Source organism: Dendrobates tinctorius, unplaced genomic scaffold, assembly GCF_039654945.1.
Source record: "Dendrobates tinctorius isolate UK_male_01 unplaced genomic scaffold, ASM3965494v1 ptg000099l, whole genome shotgun sequence".
NCBI lineage: Eukaryota > Metazoa > Chordata > Amphibia > Anura > Dendrobatidae > Dendrobates > Dendrobates tinctorius.
In genome coordinates, this window is record NW_027361767.1 from 4,754,669 (window position 1) to 4,772,516 (window position 17,848).

At 44.2% G+C, this 17,848-nt stretch overlaps 1 protein-coding gene across 8 annotated transcripts; it reads left to right on the plus strand.

Annotated features, from left to right (window-relative positions):
* Positions 1-1,792: 1,792 nt before the first annotated feature.
* Positions 1,793-7,977, plus strand: LOC141099274 (uncharacterized). 8 transcript variants are annotated; one of them, XM_073587460.1, is made up of 8 exons: positions 1,793-4,412; positions 4,490-4,787; positions 4,930-5,022; positions 5,145-5,366; positions 5,446-6,430; positions 6,553-7,093; positions 7,239-7,280; positions 7,430-7,789. In XM_073587460.1, the coding sequence occupies exons 1-5, from the start codon at positions 4,330-4,332 to the stop codon at positions 5,782-5,784; spliced, it is 1,035 nt and encodes a 344-aa protein (XP_073443561.1). In that variant the 5' UTR covers positions 1,793-4,329; the 3' UTR covers positions 5,785-6,430; positions 6,553-7,093; positions 7,239-7,280; positions 7,430-7,789. The 8 variants fall into 8 exon arrangements, with proteins under 8 accessions (XP_073443561.1, XP_073443563.1, XP_073443564.1 ...); XM_073587462.1 differs by having other exon boundaries at positions 6,553-6,774; positions 6,854-7,280; XM_073587463.1 differs by having other exon boundaries at positions 5,446-6,196; positions 6,338-6,430; positions 6,553-7,280.
* Positions 7,978-17,848: the final 9,871 nt, after the last annotated feature.

Genomic DNA, 17,848 nt, shown 5'->3' on the forward strand with positions numbered 1-17,848 from the left:
AGCCATCTCGGAAGAGGTAAAAATGATGCTACAGTTAGGGGTCATAGAAGAGTCTCAGAGTGAGTGGGCCAGCCCAATGGTTCTAATACCCAAGCCTGATGGGTCTCTAAGATTCTGTAATGATTTTAGAAAAATCAATGACATTTCAAAGTTTGACGCCTACCCCATGCCCTGGGTTGATGAGTTGAAAGAGCGCTTTGGGCAAGCACGGTATTTTACAACTCTGGACCTCACAAAAGGTTATTGGCAGGTACCCCTAACAGAGGCGGCGAAAGGAAGGACGGAGTTTATAACACCTGAGGGGTTGTTCCAGTATAAGGTGTTACCCTTTGGGTTGCATGGCACTCCTGCAACGTTCCAGCGGTTAATGGATATTGTTCTCCGTCCCCATCGTCGCTATGCCTCAGCCTATCTAGATGATATTATTGTGTTCAGCACCGATTGGGAAAGCCACTTAGCAAAAATACAGGCAGTGGTAGACTCCCTGCGACAAGCAAGGCTAACTGCCAACCCAAAGAAGTGTTTCATAGGGTTGGAGGAAGCCCGGTACTTGGGTTATGTCATTGGGAGGGGAGTTCTCAAGCCCCAAGTGAACAAGGTCGAGGCAATTCAGAACTGGCCCAGTCCCCTCACAACAAAGCGGGTAAAGGCCTCTTTGGGTTTGGTGGGATATTACAGGCGATTCATTCCCAACTTTGCAACCCTGTCCGCGCCTTTAACAGATTGTTTAAAAGGGAAAAAATCTGTGATGGTCCACTGGAATGATCAGTTAGAGGAGGCCTTTACAAAATTAAAAGGGGTACTGTGTGGTACACCAGTCCTGATCACTCCAAATAAGAGTTTGTGGTGCAGACTGATGCTTCTGAGATAGGCCTCGGTGCCGTGCTGTCTCAGGAGGTTAACGGGGAAGAGCATCCCGTTAGCTTCCTAAGCCGGAAACTAACCCCAGCTGAAACCCGGTACAGTATTGTGGAGAGAGACTGCCTGGCCATCAAGTGGGCACTGGAATCGTTGCGCTACTATTTGCTGGGGAGAACATTTCGGTTGGTGACAGATCATTCCCCTCATACGTGGATGAGTCAAGCTAAGGAGAGGAATGCCTGAGTCACCAGTTGGTTCCTGTCCCTGCAAAATTTTAAGTTTTCAGTGGAACATCGTGCAGGCAGACTACAGGGGAATGCAGATGCCCTGTCCAGAGTTCACTGTATGTCGTGTCCACCCCTTTAGGGTTGAACATAGGGGGGGGGAGGTATGTGGTACAGTAAAGGGTGTTTTACTGGATGGAAGATATGTTTCTCCTAGCAGATTAATGTTTGGCAGGGGTTTTCCTTAAAGACGGGACCTGCGATGATGTCAGGGTCACGTGATCAGCCCATGCGATGTCTACTTCACTGGTAGGAGGGGTTAGGCCCTATGTAATGGAGGTTGGTGGTTGCCACAGTGTGAGTGTGTTTCTGGAAGCTACAGGAACTTGTGTGGACTCAGCCTGAAACTTGTATATAGGATTCCCGTGCTGCAGGACTATCGCAGCAAGACTCGGAAGAACCCCAGGAATGGCACCTGGCGGATGCCGCAGGACCTGGCAGCCGCTTAGTTACGCCCGTCCCGTGCAAGGGGTGAGTCTGGGACCAGTGGTTCTCCAAGCTGGAGTATGTGTTTGATTTCCCTTATGTTTTGTTAAGCTGCTGGTTACTGAGTGACATTAAAACCACTGTGCTGTTTGTGGTGTTACATAGGACTGCGGTTGACATCTGCCTTATCTCTTCTCGCAGTTATCACTGCTTATCTGTGGTGTTACATGGGACTGCAGGTGACTACTACATTATCTGTACTCAGAGTTATCACTGTTATATGTGGTGTTACATAGGACTGCATGTGACATCTACTACATTATTTGCACTTAGAGAGTTATTACTGTGTTTATTATCTATGGTGTTACGTAGGACTGCATGCAGTGGCGTAGCAACTGTTTGTGGCGCCCGGGGCGGTCGAAAAATTTGCCTCCCCTTTGGTCGCTGATAATCCGGAAGAATCCGAAGAGCCCACACTACACTCAAAGATCTAATTTTTAGTCTACTACTAACTCTGCTGTTATTATTTCTAAATTTCTAGACTTTCATCTTCTTGCAGTTCTCTCTCTCTCTATATATATATATATGTGTATGTATTAGCGTGATGACCCTACTGAACCTCCACCACTGCCCTGCCGAGAGCTGCACCATAAAACAGTGTAAGGAGACCCACGTGTCCTCCCCCTGCACAGACCCACAGTACACCTCCTACAGAGCCCTCATGTTCAGGTACCTGTCTAGAACAACACGCTCCACCATCTATACGGATGTCAAAGCCTCTGGTTGCAGCCATTTTTTTTACTAGATGGATGAGATCATGCATTTGTGAGCGGGCTGGCTGTTGCTCCACAAAAGTCCATAAATGCACCCTCTGTGCGCGTACATATATGTTTACTCCCAGCCTTGCCAGAATTTCGCCTTTGAGTTTGATATAGTCCATAGCATCCGCTCCACTCAGATCGTAATAGGCCTTTTGTGGATCTCCGCTCAGAAATGGAGCAACTACCTCAGCCCATCTGTCCAGCGGTAAGTGCTCACGTTCTGCAATACGTTCGAACACGGTGAGGTATGCTTCCACATCATCGTCTGCGGTCACTTTAAGCAAAGTCTTCTGTACGGCTTTCTGCGCGCTAGCAGCGCTTTGTGCACGGTCTCCCTCATCTCGGGGTTGCCGAACCAAGGCCTGTTTTATTGCCTCCAACTGCTCTTGCTGCATCTGGTGTTGCTGCTCCAGAGCCTTCTGGAAGCAAGTATTAGTCTGCTGTTGTTGCACATTTGCTTGCAATAACTGCTTCAATAGTTCCTCCATATTACTGGACTCTTGGCTCTTCAAAAGCGCAGAAGCTTTCAGCCAGGACATACACAGCGTTTTCTCTGCAGTCACAGTCCAGCAGCCACAGTTGCCCGCATTCGAAATACCATTTGTGGGGATAGATAGCTCAGCTGGGATCTTTGCTTTGGCACAAGCGTGTGGCTATGGAGTCACTTCAGCAGACTAGCAATTTCCACATGGATATGGACAGGGCATATTTATTGTGCACACTTGTTATTCAATGTTACACATGCCAAACATGAAATAAAACATCTAAGGCCGTCTGGCCAATAACTAACAATAGCAGGCTAACTACAAAATAAACCTATATAACAGCAAAGAAGTCCATGTAATCTTACTGTGTCAGCTCCCAGCTCAGCAGACGAGAGAGACTGAGAGATCCCAGCTCCTCCTGATTATATCAGCTGGACCAGTCAGGAAACCAAAACCTTGATTGAATTAGTGGAGGGGGAACTACCAGTCCTTTCCATGCTGATCACTAAGGAAACCAGGACTGGATTACAGTGAAATAAACTGGCTTCATCATCAGTACAGGGAGACATATGAAATGAAACGGGGAGAAATATACCTGTTTTCTTGTACCTCTCCCCTTGGCACCTCACAATATAATATATATATATACAGTATATATATATATATATATATATATGTGTGTGTATGTATGTCATTGACACATATATATCTTTATATTTCATGGAGATATAGATAGCAGAATAGCTGATAATTCATTTGTCGGCTTCTGTAAAATCATTGCAGAACCTGACAGGATAGGAGGCATGGTTTACGTACAGTAAACCCATGCAGAACAGTTAGATTTATATTATATGTCAATGTCTAATACTGTTAGTAGTCTCTGTTTGTAAAATTTGGGACCTGTATTTAATAAAAGAACGTTTTCATGGAAAAAAAATGGTGTGGGCTCCCGCTCAATTTTCTGCGCCAGAGAGAGGGAAAGCCAGTGATTGAGGACAGATATTAATAGGCAAGAGAGGGACCATGGATATTGCCCCCCTGGCTAAACATCTGCCCCCAGCCACCCCAGAAAAGGCATTCAGTGATATTGTCTGAATCAGAGCTATGCCTCACAACAATATTGGAAAAAGACTCTCTTAACGTTTTATTTTAATTTCAGGACTACCCACAACCCCTGGTTCCCAGGAAAAGCACCTATGAAGATTTCATCAATCTTCCTCTTTGGCTCTTCCATGGCGCAGTCTTTGTTGTGATGACACTACTGACTATTCTAGAGTATTTGGCTTTCAGACTTGTCCTAAGCAAGTGGGCAAAGTCCGAACCTGGTGAAACAACTTTAAAACCCACTCCTGAGAACATTCTGGAGGAACAAAGTGTTTGTAAGAACCTGATTTGTATCCCTCAGATTCAGGAGCAAGATTTCAAGAGAACACCTGTCCTGCCAAATGACAAATGTCCTGGTCCATCCATAGCTCCTGCAACTCAGGAAGGTTCATAGACGAAAATATAAAGTGGCGTTCCATTACATTGTCTGGGTTAGAACTACACAAGACTATTGGAAAAAAGCTCTATAAATATACAAGACTCTATTAATATTTTCTTTTAATTACAGGATGACCCACTACACATGGTCCCCATCAAACATCCTCTTGGGCTCTTCCCTGGGGGCAGTCTTTGTTGCGGTGATGAAACTAATGAATATCCTAGAGTCTTTGGCGTTCAATAAGATGACCCACTACACATGGTCCCCATCAAACATCCTCTTGGGCTCCTCCCTGGGGGCAGTCTTTGTTGCGGTGATGAAACTAATGAATATCCTAGAGTCTTTGGCGTTCAATAAGATGACCCACTACACATGGTCCCCATCAAACATCCTCTTGGGCTCCTCCCTGGGGGCAGTCTTTGTTGCGGTGATGAAACTAATGAATATCCTAGAGTCTTTGGCGTTCAATGATCTTGTCTGGGTCAGAACTATCCTTGACAACCATGTTAGAAAAAAAAACTTTATAAATATACAAGAATCTAGTAACGTTTTTTTTTTTTTAATTACAGAATGACCCACTACCATTGGTACCCAGGAAAAGCACCTATGAAGATTCCATCAATCTTCCTCTTTGGCTCTTCTGTGGCTTGATCTTTCTTTTGGTGATTACATTACTGACAATTCTAGACTTTGTGGCCTACAGGCTTGTCCTGAGAAAGAGGGCAAAGTCTGAACCAGTTGAAACAACTATAGTGCTTTCAAGCAGCCTGTTTGTATTCCACAGATTCAGAAGCAAGAATACAGGAGAACACCTGTCCTGCTCAACGACAAAAGTTCTGGTCCATCCATGGCTCCTACACTGCAGGATGCAAAAAAGGTTCCTAGAGGCAACTGTAAAGTGGCGTTCAGTGACAAAAGTTCTGGTCCCTCCATTGCTTCTGCACTGCAGGATGCGAAAAAGGTTCCAAGATGCAACTGTAAAGTGACGTTCAGTGATATTGTCTGGGTCAGAAATATACGACAATATTGAAAAAAAAAGCTTTATAAATATACAAGAATCTATTAACGTTTTATTTTAATTACAGGACTACCCACAACCCCTGGTTCCCAGGAAAAGCACCTATGAAGATTTCATCAATCTTCCTCTTTGGCTCTTCCATGGCGCAGTCTTTGTTGTGATGACACTACTGACTATTCTAGAGTATTTGGCTTTCAGACTTGTCCTAAGCAAGTGGGCAAAGTCCGAACCTGGTGAAACAACTTTAAAACCCACTCCTGAGAACATTCTGGAGGAACAAAGTGTTTGTAAGAACCTGATTTGTATCCCTCAGATTCAGGAGCAAGATTTCAAGAGAACACCTGTCCTGCCAAATGACAAATGTCCTGGTCCATCCATAGCTCCTGCAACTCAGGAAGGTTCATAGACGAAAATATAAAGTGGCGTTCCATTACATTGTCTGGGTTAGAACTACACAAGACTATTGGAAAAAAGCTCTATAAATATACAAGACTCTATTAATATTTTCTTTTAATTACAGGATGACCCACTACACATGGTCCCCATCAAACATCCTCTTGGGCTCTTCCCTGGGGGCAGTCTTTGTTGCGGTGATGAAACTAATGAATATCCTAGAGTCTTTGGCGTTCAATAAGATGACCCACTACACATGGTCCCCATCAAACATCCTCTTGGGCTCCTCCCTGGGGGCAGTCTTTGTTGCGGTGATGAAACTAATGAATATCCTAGAGTCTTTGGCGTTCAATAAGATGACCCACTACACATGGTCCCCATCAAACATCCTCTTGGGCTCCTCCCTGGGGGCAGTCTTTGTTGCGGTGATGAAACTAATGAATATCCTAGAGTCTTTGGCGTTCAATGATCTTGTCTGGGTCAGAACTATCCTTGACAACCATGTTAGAAAAAAAACTTTATAAATATACAAGAATCTAGTAACGTTTTTTTTTTTTTAATTACAGAATGACCCACTACCATTGGTACCCAGGAAAAGCACCTATGAAGATTCCATCAATCTTCCTCTTTGGCTCTTCTGTGGCTTGATCTTTCTTTTGGTGATTACATTACTGACAATTCTAGACTTTGTGGCCTACAGGCTTGTCCTGAGAAAGAGGGCAAAGTCTGAACCAGTTGAAACAACTATAGTGCTTTCAAGCAGCCTGTTTGTATTCCACAGATTCAGAAGCAAGAATACAGGAGAACACCTGTCCTGCTCAACGACAAAAGTTCTGGTCCATCCATGGCTCCTACACTGCAGGATGCAAAAAAGGTTCCTAGAGGCAACTGTAAAGTGGCGTTCAGTGACAAAAGTTCTGGTCCCTCCATTGCTTCTGCACTGCAGGATGCGAAAAAGGTTCCAAGATGCAACTGTAAAGTGACGTTCAGTGATATTGTCTGGGTCAGAAATATACGACAATATTGAAAAAAAAAGCTTTATAAATATACAAGAATCTATTAACGTTTTATTTTAATTACAGGTTGACCCACTACCGTGGTTCCCAGGAAAAGTACCTATGAAGGTTCCATCAACTTTGGCTCTTCTGTGGCGCACTCTTTGTTGCGGAGATGACGCTAGAACCCAGAACTCCAGAGGCCAAGAATACCAGAATCTTTAATGGCAGAACCTAGCTTGTCAGAACTTAGAATGCCGGAGATTAGAATGCCTACAACACCTAAACCCAAAATCAAGAGAATATTTTTCCTTAGAGGTCTTAGAGGTGAGTATGTAACTGCTTGAACTTTCTCATTTCTCGTGTCTTCATCACAGGTTAGTCCTAGTGTATGTTCTGTGAGCTGAATTGTCAAACTTATGCATTAGATTATTAATTTAGTTGGTGATTGTTTTATTTTCTTTACCATCAGGAAATTCAAGCAAGAGAAGATTTTTCCTTAGAGGTCTTAGAGGTGAGGATGTAACTGCTTGAACTTTCTCATTGTTTGTGTCTTCATCATAGGTTAGTCTTAGTGTATGTTCTGTGAGCTAAATTGTCATACTTATGCATTAGATAGATTATTAATTTAATTGGTGATTGTTTTATTTTCTTTACCATCAGGAAATTCAAGGATCGCATCTTACAGAAGTTGAGAAGCCTGAATGCCAGAGGGTGATGTACCTGCTGATGGCCCACAGTGAAATTATCGGGTGTGATTTCTTTACACAATGATGTGTTCAGTGGGCTAAATCTCCATATATTTATTCAAGATGCTATGCACTATATGCACTTTGCAGGCGTGTTTCTATTTTGTAAATTGATTTAAAGCCAATTGAACTTCGCTACACTGTGTAGATGTTATGCACCATTGTATTCTACAGACGGATTCAGTATATGGAATTTGCAATGTTTATATAAAAAAAGCTTTTTTCTGTCTTGCACTATTGCACTTTGTTGAGTTTAATAATGCACTAAGGATTTTATCCAATGAAATTTCCGTTGTGATATATATATTGATATATTTTTGCAAGGAAGTTTTTTGTAAAGTATTTATTTTGAATATTTATCCAAACTTTTTTATTGATTGTGTAAGACACCTACATGTTTTTCAGTTGTTTTTGAAAAATATATTTTTTGTATAGACTATTGTTTAGTCACATGTATTTTCAATAGAGGAGAATTTTTTAGTACATTAATTTTTGAAAATTCTGAAATATAGAGATAATTGTACTAGAGTACGATCTGTGGTTAGTATTCCTAATTTTTTTGCATATGTATCTCCATTATCCAATTTTTAATTATATATGTTTGAATAAAGATGGATTATGAATTTGTATTGGGCGTATACTTCCATTTTTTTGTAGGAATTGTTTATATATGGGAAGTGCCATTGTTAGGTCTTTGGAATTCTTTTTTGGTTATAATCTCTCTCGGTATTGTAGTTCCCCCATCCCCTTTATTAACACCTTCACCCCCAAGGGTGGTTTGCACGTTCATGACCGGGCCAATTTTTACAATTCTGACCACTGTACCTTTATGAGGTCATAACTCTGGAACGCTTCCATTGATCCCGGTGATTCTGACATTGTTTTCTCGTGACATATTGTACTTCATGTTAGTGGTAAAATTTCATTCAAATAACTTGCGTTTATTTGTGAAAAAATTGGAAATTTGGCAAAAATTTTGAAAATTTCGCAATTTTCCAACTTTGAATTTTTATGCCCTTAAATCACAGAGATACGGCACACAAAAAACTTGATAAGTAACATTTCCCACATGTTTACTTTACATCAGCACAATTTTGCAACCAAAATTTTTTTTTGTTAGGAAGTTATAAGGGTTAAAAGTTGACCAGCGATTTCTCATTTTTACAACACCATTTTATTTTTAGGACCACATCACATTTGAAGCCACTTTGAGGGGTCTATATGACAGAAAATACCCAAAAGTGACACCATTCTAAAAACTGAACCCCTTAAGGTGCTCAAAACCACATTCAAGAAGTTGATTAACCCATTAGGTGCGTCACAGGAATTTTTTTGAATATTTAAAAAGAAATGAACATCTAACTTTTTTTCACAAAAAAAATACTTCAGGTTCAATTTTTTTTATTTTACCAAGGGTAACAGGAGAAATTGGACTGCAAAAGTTATTGTGCAATTTGTCCTGAGTACGCTGATACCTGATTTGTGGGGGGGAACGACTGTTTCGGCGCATGGCAGAGCTCAGAATGGAAGGAGCGCCGTTTGACTTTTCAATGCAAAATTGGCTGGAATTCAGATCGGACGCCATGTCACGTTTGGAGAGTCCCTGATGTACCTAAACAGTGGAAACCCCCTACAAGTGACCCCATTTTGGAAACTAGACCCCCCAAGGAACTTATCTAGATATGTGGTGAGAACTTTGAACCCACAAGGGCTTTACAGAAGTTTATAACGTACAGCGGTACAATTAAAAAATCATATTTTTTCCACAAAAATGATCTTTTCACCCCAATTTTTATTTTCCCAAGGGTAACAGGACCCTAAAAGTTAATGTGCAATTTGTCCTGAGTACGCTGATACCCCACATGTGGGGGTAAACCACTATTTGGGCGCATGGCAGAGCTCGGAAGGGAAGCAATGCCATTTGACGTTTTTGGCTGGAATTGAGATCGGACACCATGTCGCGTTTGGAAAACTCCTGATGTACCAAAACAGTGGAAACCCCCCACAAATGACACCATTTTGGAAACTAGACCCCCTAAGGAACTTATCTAGATGTGTGGTGAGAACTTTGAACCCCCATGGGCTTCACAGAAGTTTATAACATACAGCCATACAATTAAAAAATCATATTTTCCACAAAAATGATCTTTTCACCCTCAATTCTTATTTTTCCAAGGGTAACAGGACCCTAAAAGTTATTGTGCAATTTGTCCTGAGTACGCTGATACCCCACATGTGGGGGGTAAACCACTATTTGGGCGCATGGCAGAGCTCTTAAGGGAAGCAGCGCCATTTGACGTTTTTGGCTGGAATTGAGATCGGACACCATGTCGCGTTTGGAAAACCCCTGATGTACCAAAACAGTGGAAATCCCCCACAAATGACACCATTTTGGAAACTAGACCCCCTAAGGAACTTATCTAGATGTGTGGTGAGAACTTTGAACCCCCATGGGCTTCACAGAAGTTTATAACATAAAGCCATACAATTAAAAAATCATATTTTTTCCACAAAAATGATCTTTTCACCCTCAATTCTTATTTTTCCAAGGGTAACAGGACCGTAAAAGTTATTGTGCAATTTGTTCTGAGTACGCTGATACCCAACATGTGGGGGTAAACCACTATTTGGGCGCATGGCAGAGCTCGGAAGGGAAGCAGCGCCATTTGACGTTTTTGGCTGGAATTGAGATCGGACACCATGTCGCGTTTGGAAAACTCCTGATGTACCAAAACAGTGGAAACCCCCCACAAATGACACCATTTTGGAAACTAGACCCCCTAAGGAACTTATCTAGATGTGTGGTGAGCACTTTGACCCCCCCAGTGCTTCACAGAAGTTTATAATGCCCGGGCGTGAAAATAAATAATTCGTATTTTTTCCACAAACATGATCTTTTAGTCACCATTTTTTTATTTTCCAAAGGGTACCAGGAGAAATTGGACCCCAAAAGTTGTTGTCCAATTTGTCCTGAGTATGCTGATACCCCATATGTGGGAGAAAACTACTGTATGGGCACACGTCGGAGCTCGGAAGGGAAGTAATGACGTTTTGGAATGCAGACTTTGATGGAATGGTCTGCGGGTGTCATGTTGCCTTTGGAGAGCCCCTAATGTACCTAAACAGTGGAAACCCCCCACAAATGACACCATTTTGTAAACTAGACCCCCCAAGGAACTTATCTAGATGTGTGGTGAGCACTTTGAACCCCCCAGTGCTTCACAGAAGTTTATAACGCCCGGGCGTGAAAATAAAAAATTCGTATTTTTTCCACAAACATGATCTTTTAGTCAACATTTTTTTATTTTCCCAAGGGTACCAGGAGAAATTGGACCCCAAAAGTTGTTGTCCAATTTGTCCTGAGTATGCTGATTCCCCATATGTGGGTGAAAACTACTGTATGGGCACACGTCGGGGTTCGGAAGGGAAGTAGTGACGTTTTGGTATGCAGACTTTGATGGAATGGTCTGCGAGTGTCATGTTGCCTTTGGAGAGCCCCTAATGTACCTAAACAGTGGAAACCCCCCACAAATGACCCCATTTTGAAAACTAGACCCACTAAGGAACTTATCTAGATGTGAGGTGAGCACTTTGAACCCCCAAGGGCTTCACAGAAGTTTATAATGCCAGGGCATGAAAATAAAAAAATGGTATTTTTTCCAGAAACATGATCAATTAGTCCCCAATTTTTTCATTTTCCCAAGGGTAACAGGAGAAATTGGACCCCAAAAGTTGTTGTCCAATTTGGCCTGAGTATGCTGACACCCCATATGTGGGAGAAAACTACTGTATGGACACACGTCGGGGCTCGGAAGGGAAGCAGTGACGTTTTGGAATGCAGACTTTGATGGAATGGTCTGCGGGTGTCATGTGCGTTTGGAGAGCCCCTGATGTACCTAAACTATTGAAACTCCCCACAAGTGACCCCATTTTGGACACTAGACCCCCCACGGAACTTATCTAGATGTGTGGTGAGCACTTTGAACCCCCAAGTGCTTCACAGAAGTTTATAACGCTCGGACGTGAAAATAAAAAAATCATTTTTTTCCACAAAAATGATATTTTTGCCCCCAATTTTTTATTTTCCTAAGGGTAACAGGAGAAATTGGACCCCAAAAATTGTTTTGCAATTTGTCCTGAGTAGGCTGATACCCTACATGTGGGGGTAAAACACTGTTTGGGCGCATGGCAGAGCTTGGAAGGGAAGGAGCACCATTTGACTTTTTCAACTCAGAATTGGCTGGAATTGAGATCAGACGCCATGTTGCATTTGGAGAGCCCCTGATGTGCCCAAACAGTGGAAACCCCCAATTATAACTCCAACCCTAACCCCAACACACCCCTAACCCTAATCTGAGCCCTAACCCTAGCCCTAACCCTAGCTCTAACCCTAGCCCTAACCCTAGCCCTAACCCTAACCCTAGCCCTAACCCTAAGGCTGTGTGCACACGCTGCGGATTTTGCTGCAGTTCCGCAGCGGTTTTGGCTGCTGCGGACCCCAGTACCATGATTCCCTATGGGAATCAAAAACCGCAGTGCAGACGGTGCGGAATTTTCCGCGCGGATTATCTGCGGTTTTCAATCCGCAGAAAGAATTGACATGTCAATTCTTTCTGCGGATTCTCCTGCGGTTTGCCATCTCCTCTAATGAGGAGATGAAAAACCGCAGGACAAAACCGCAGAGCAATCTGCAGGTAAAACCGCAGGTCTTTTGACCTGCGGTTTCACCTGCGGATTTTACAAAATCCGTGTGGATGAATCCGCACCTAATCCGCAGCGTGTGCACACAGCCTTACCCTAACGGGAAAATGGAGATATATACTTTTTTTTTTAGTTTTATTATTTTTCCCTAACTAAGGAGGTGATAACGGGGGGTTTGATTTACTATTTATGGCGGTTTTTATGTTTGGCGGCTGTCACACGCTAAAAGACGCTTTTTATTGTAAAATAGTTTTTGCATCACCACATATTGAGAGCTATAATTTTTCCGTATTTTGACCCACTGAGTCATGTGAGGTCTTATTTTTTGCGGGACGAGTTGACGTTTTTATTGGTACCATTTTCGGGCACGTGACATTTTTTGATCGCTTTTTATTCCTATTTTTAGGACGCAGAATGAACAAAAACCAGCGTTTCATGAATTTCTTTTGGGGGGGTGCGTTTACACCGTTCCGCGTGCGGTAAAATTGATAAAGCGGTTTTATTCTTCGGGTCAGTACGGTTACAGCGATACCTCATTTAGGTCGTTTTTTTATGTTTTTGTCGGTTTTATGCAATGAAAACTATTTTATATAAAAAATAATTATTTTTGCATCGCTTTATTCTGTGAGCTATAACTTTTTTATTTTTTCGCTGATGATGCTGTGTGGCAGCTCGTTTTTTGCGGGACAAGATGACGTTTTCAGCGGTACCATGGATATTTATATGCGTCTTTTTGATCGCGCGATATTACACTTTTTTTTTGGCGGTATGATAATAAATCATTATTTTTTGCTTCGTTTTTTATTTTTTAAGGGGTTCGCTAAAAGGGTTAACTAATGGGACAGTTTTATAGGGCGGGTCATTACGGACGCGGCGATACCTAATATGTGTACTTTTATTGTTTTTTTTTTTATTATTTTCAAAAAATGAATTTATTGGGGAATATTTTTTTTTTTTTTTTACTAATTTATTTGGCGATTTTTTTAAATTTATTTTTACATTTTTTTTTTATTTTTTTTTTACTTTATTACATAGTCCCAGGTGGGACATCACTGTCCTGTGACAGATCGCTGATCTGTCACATCACAGATCACTGTGACAGATCAGCAATCTGTCACAGGCATTGAAGCAGACTTCCTCTTGCCTGCGCTTTGCAGGCACTGAGGAAGCCAGCTTCCTCAGGTCCCCGAAGGCCCCCGTCGCCATCTTGGATTCGGGGGCCTGGAGGATAGGAGCCCCCCGCAGCAGCGCTGCACATTGCGCTGCCGTGGGGGGCTCAGGGAAGCACGGAGGGAGCCCCCTCCCTGCCGAAGTTTCCCTTTAACTCCCGGTACACCGCGATCATGTTTGATCGCGGTGTGCAAGGGGTTAACGTGTCGGGGGCGGTCCGTGACCGCCCCTGACACATAGTGCCCGGTGTCAGCTGTGATAATCAGCTGACACCCGGCCGCGATCAGCGGCGCTCGCCACGTGGGCGCCGCTGATTGCGGTAGACGTACTATCCCGTCCACGGTCATACGGGCCCGGGTACCATGGACGGGATAGTACGTCGGATGTCAGGAAGGGGTTAATATTGTTGCCCTCCTTTGTACTCGCTCTAGTTCCATTATATCCTTCCTGAGCACCGATGCCCAAAACTGTACACAATACTCCATGTGCGGTCTAACCAGAGATTTGTACAGAGACAGTATAATGCTCTCATCATGTGAATGTAAGGCTACTTTCACACTTGCGTTTTTTTGCGCTGCGCACCGTGCGCAGAGCAAACGCACATAAAAAAACGCATCATGCGTTTTTGTGCTTTTTTTGCGGTTTTGCGCGCGTTTTTTTAAAAAAAGCATGCTTTTTTTTTTGCTGATGTGCGTATTAACATGCGCACGTCAGCGCACCCAAAGACTATAATGGGTGTTTGGGTGAAAAAAAAACGCATTGCGCGTGCATGCGTTTTTTTGGGGCAAGTCGGACGCTCAAAAAATGCAAGAGTGCATTTTGTGCGCCCAAGCGCACACTACAAAAAAACACATGCGCAAACAAACGCATGTGTATGCGCACCCATGTAAAGAATAGGAAAAAAAGCATGCTTTTTTTGCGCAAAAAAACGCAAGTGTGAAACCAGCCTAAGGGAGTGGGTTATGATGTCTCTCATGCCTCCATTCCCTCTGATTGTTGCCTGTCTAATGTTTACAAACATGTTTTTATGATTATTGCCTGCGGTACTGCTACATGAATAATTATGTATTACCGCTCATTATTTATGGTACTGGCACTTGAATGTGTTATCATTGAGTGACAAGTGTATATATTGCCTCATGTTCTTGTATGATAAAACTGCTTGTATAATGTATGTCAATTGTGTATGTATAGCTAGGGAAAGATAGTGCATCCTTTATTGGTACATTATAGGGGGGCACTCTTAGTATATAGTTTCCCCATAGAGTGGGTAGTTGTAATTATAGGTGGGGGTATACTAGTGGGGCCTGGTAGGAGGTTCATAGCAGGTTAATTATAGGAGGGGATGCTGGGTAGTTAGAGGGAGGATTGTAGAAAGTTAAGTCAGATGGGGCCAAGGGCGCCCACGAGTCCACATGGGCTATAAGCCCGGACAGCTTGGCAGTCACGTAATGTTAAGCCATTATTGCCCATGTTATCCACGGCCACTGAGGGTCTTAGCAGTGGGTCAGAACAGGAAAAGGAAGATGTGGTGTCTTACCACCTGGGCCAATGCTTTTAGGGCAGAAGTTGGCGGGACTAAAGAGATGAAAGGAGTTGGCACTTCGACGAGATCGGTAAAGATGGGCCAGATGCTTTACCAGGGATCACCAAGCGTAGTGATTGATGAATTCAGTACTGGGACGAAACAGACTGAAGGAAATGTCATTGTAGTGAGGTCAGACCGGAAGGAACTGGGATGCAGTCTAGTACGGTTCGGTCCAGCGTGTACTGCACAGAAGTGACAGCAAGCAAGGGAAAGATCAGGAAGCAAGTAAATGTGATGATGTACCAACTGTGGAAGTAATGTGTGAAATCCTAAGTAAAGAAAATGTTAAAGTTTTCTTGGACTGTGTCTCCCTTTGTTAGGCGTCGGGTTCTGGGCGCTGCACAGCGGGAATCCCAAGCCTTGTCGTTGGCAGTCTCCCATTCCCCTCCGGCCGCAGTGGAGCCTGCTCAGCAGACTCCACAATCCCAGCGTTCTGCCCACACCAGCATTATGGGTTTGGTTGCTGCTGCCACCTCTGGTCCAGTTATGGCAATGCAACCTGTCCAGCAGCAAAAGACTCCAAAGTCTAAGTCCTTCCTTCAGTCTACTGAGCATGCTCATGAGACGATCTCCCATTGGGGATCGGGAGTCACATGCTCAGGTCCTTCTCCAGTTCTGATTGGTCCATCTGGAGGATCAGGAAGGTCCCGGAAGGGCACGGCTATAAAAGGCTCGCATGGCTTCCCCGCCATGCGCTATGATAGACTCTGAGGCTATAGTACTAAGTGTATGTGTGATGATGGATGAATGAGCCTGGTGACAGACGAATTATAATTCCCCCCTCCTTGGATATTACGCATGTGTTAGGGATAGGAATTGGAGTCAGCACAGCAGCTCTGACACTGCATAGCGCCGCAGTGTCCCTCATCGTTTGCCTCTTGCGCCTTTGGCGTCGGCCAGTATAGACCTCTTGGATCACTGCTACTGCAGCGTCCGCCTAAGTAACGCCATGCACTTTCCAGCTCAGTTGTTAGGCTGGTTAGTGGTGTTCGTCAGGGCGGACAGCACACCTGTATTAAGCGGTGGTTCATACTACTGTGACGTTAACAGGTTGCGATTGTTCGCTGGCTGGTACGTCCCTCGTGAAGTAACGATATTCATGCCTGCTAGCACCGGCTCAGTGGTTACCCACTGGTTTCCGGCTTTCCTCCTTACATGCCTTCTCTCATTGTTCAGCAGCAGTTGGTCACCTCTGCACGGTGGGCCCGGGCTGCGAACGCACCTCTTATATCATCTTTATTGGGTGTGTTCCGCCAGCCCGTAACATAGCACCAGGGCCTGGCTAACAATGACGGACAAGCAGCGCCTGCAGCGATATGTTCAGCAGCTGGAGGGCAGGTTGTCCGCTCTCGAGCGCTCAGCCTCAGCTGCGGACGTCAGTGCAGTCGCCGTCCAGGCGGAAGCAGAGGTGGTCTTCCGCGCCTCTACATCCATTCCTTCCCCGACATTATCTCGTCTCCCATTACCCCACAAGTTATCAGGCGACAGCGCCACCTGTAGGGGTTTTGTGAGCCAGTGCTCTATCCAGCTTGAGGTACTGGCTAAGCAATTCTCTTCTGAGCGGGATAAGGTGGGGTTTATCATCTCCCTCCTGTCGGGCAGAGCTTTGGATTGAGCCACTCCACTGTGGGAGTGTGGTGACCCAGTGGTTCTGAGTGCTGCTCAGTTCCTGATGTCCCTAAAGCAGGTCTTTTTGGGGCCACGGGTCACACGACACCTCTCTGCAATTGTTAGCATTAACACAGGGACCCCTCTCGGTCAGCCATTATGCCGTCCGCTTTCGGACCCTGGCTTCCGAGCTGGAATGGCCTGATAAGGCACTCGTCCCTGTGTTCTGGAGAGGTTTGGCGGAGCATGTCAAAGATGCTCTAGCTACCAGGGAGGTTCCCGTTAGTCTGGAGGAGCTGATTACCGTCTCCACCCGCATAGATCTCCGTTTTACGGAGTGCGGGTTGGAGCGTTCTCAGTCCAGACCGAGGGTTAGGTTGGCTCTCTGTTGTGAGTTCATTTTTCCCTTCACCATTGAGGTCTGATGAACTCCCTCCTCTGGTGAAGGAAAGTAGTGAGACTGATTACCAAACACCTGGGCAGCTAGATGATAACTGGGTGGCTGGAATTGAGGACTGGATATAAGGCTGCCGACGCCCTTCTTCCTGGCTGGTGATTTTCCTGCTGGATTCTTGGAGACCAGTCTGATTCCTGCGTCTCAAAGCTAAGTTTTTCTACTCTGCTTTGTACTCTTCAGTTTTGTTTTTGTTTTGCCTTGTTTTTTGGGAGTTCTGCCATCCCCGGCCGGGGGTGAGCTGAATTCCATTTTTGTCTCTGATCTGTTGATCTTTTGCTCGGTCTTCAGAATGTGCCTGAGTGCTGATATAGTCTTTTGAAGCCTAGCGACTTCAGGGCCTGTTTTTCCTATCAGTCGGTTGGCTCATTTTGATAGGGTTTTTCCGGATGGCAGACAGCAGCTTTCCTATCCTGTCCTATGTAGTTAGCTTGGGCCCCATCATTTGCTCAACCTATCTTTCTATCTGTGTTAGTGTTTTCATCTTGCTTCACCGTCATTATATGTTGGGGGCTGCCTATTGCTTTGGGGTCTGCTCTGGGGCAGTTTAGTTTTTCCTCTTTCTGTCTTTAGGCTATGTAGCTCTCCGGCTGTGATCGAGGGGTCTAGGGCACCATAGGAACCCCCCACGGCTACTGCTAGTTGTTGTGGATAGGTTCAGGGGTCTGCAATCCGAAAGCTGCCAACCTCTCTGGTTTTTCTGGACTTAGCTGGTATTTTGTTTTTTCCTCCTTCGGTGACTCATCATAACAGAATCACCACCCATACCACAGATCCTAGGGTACTCAATAGCAGGAGAGAATTGTAAAAAA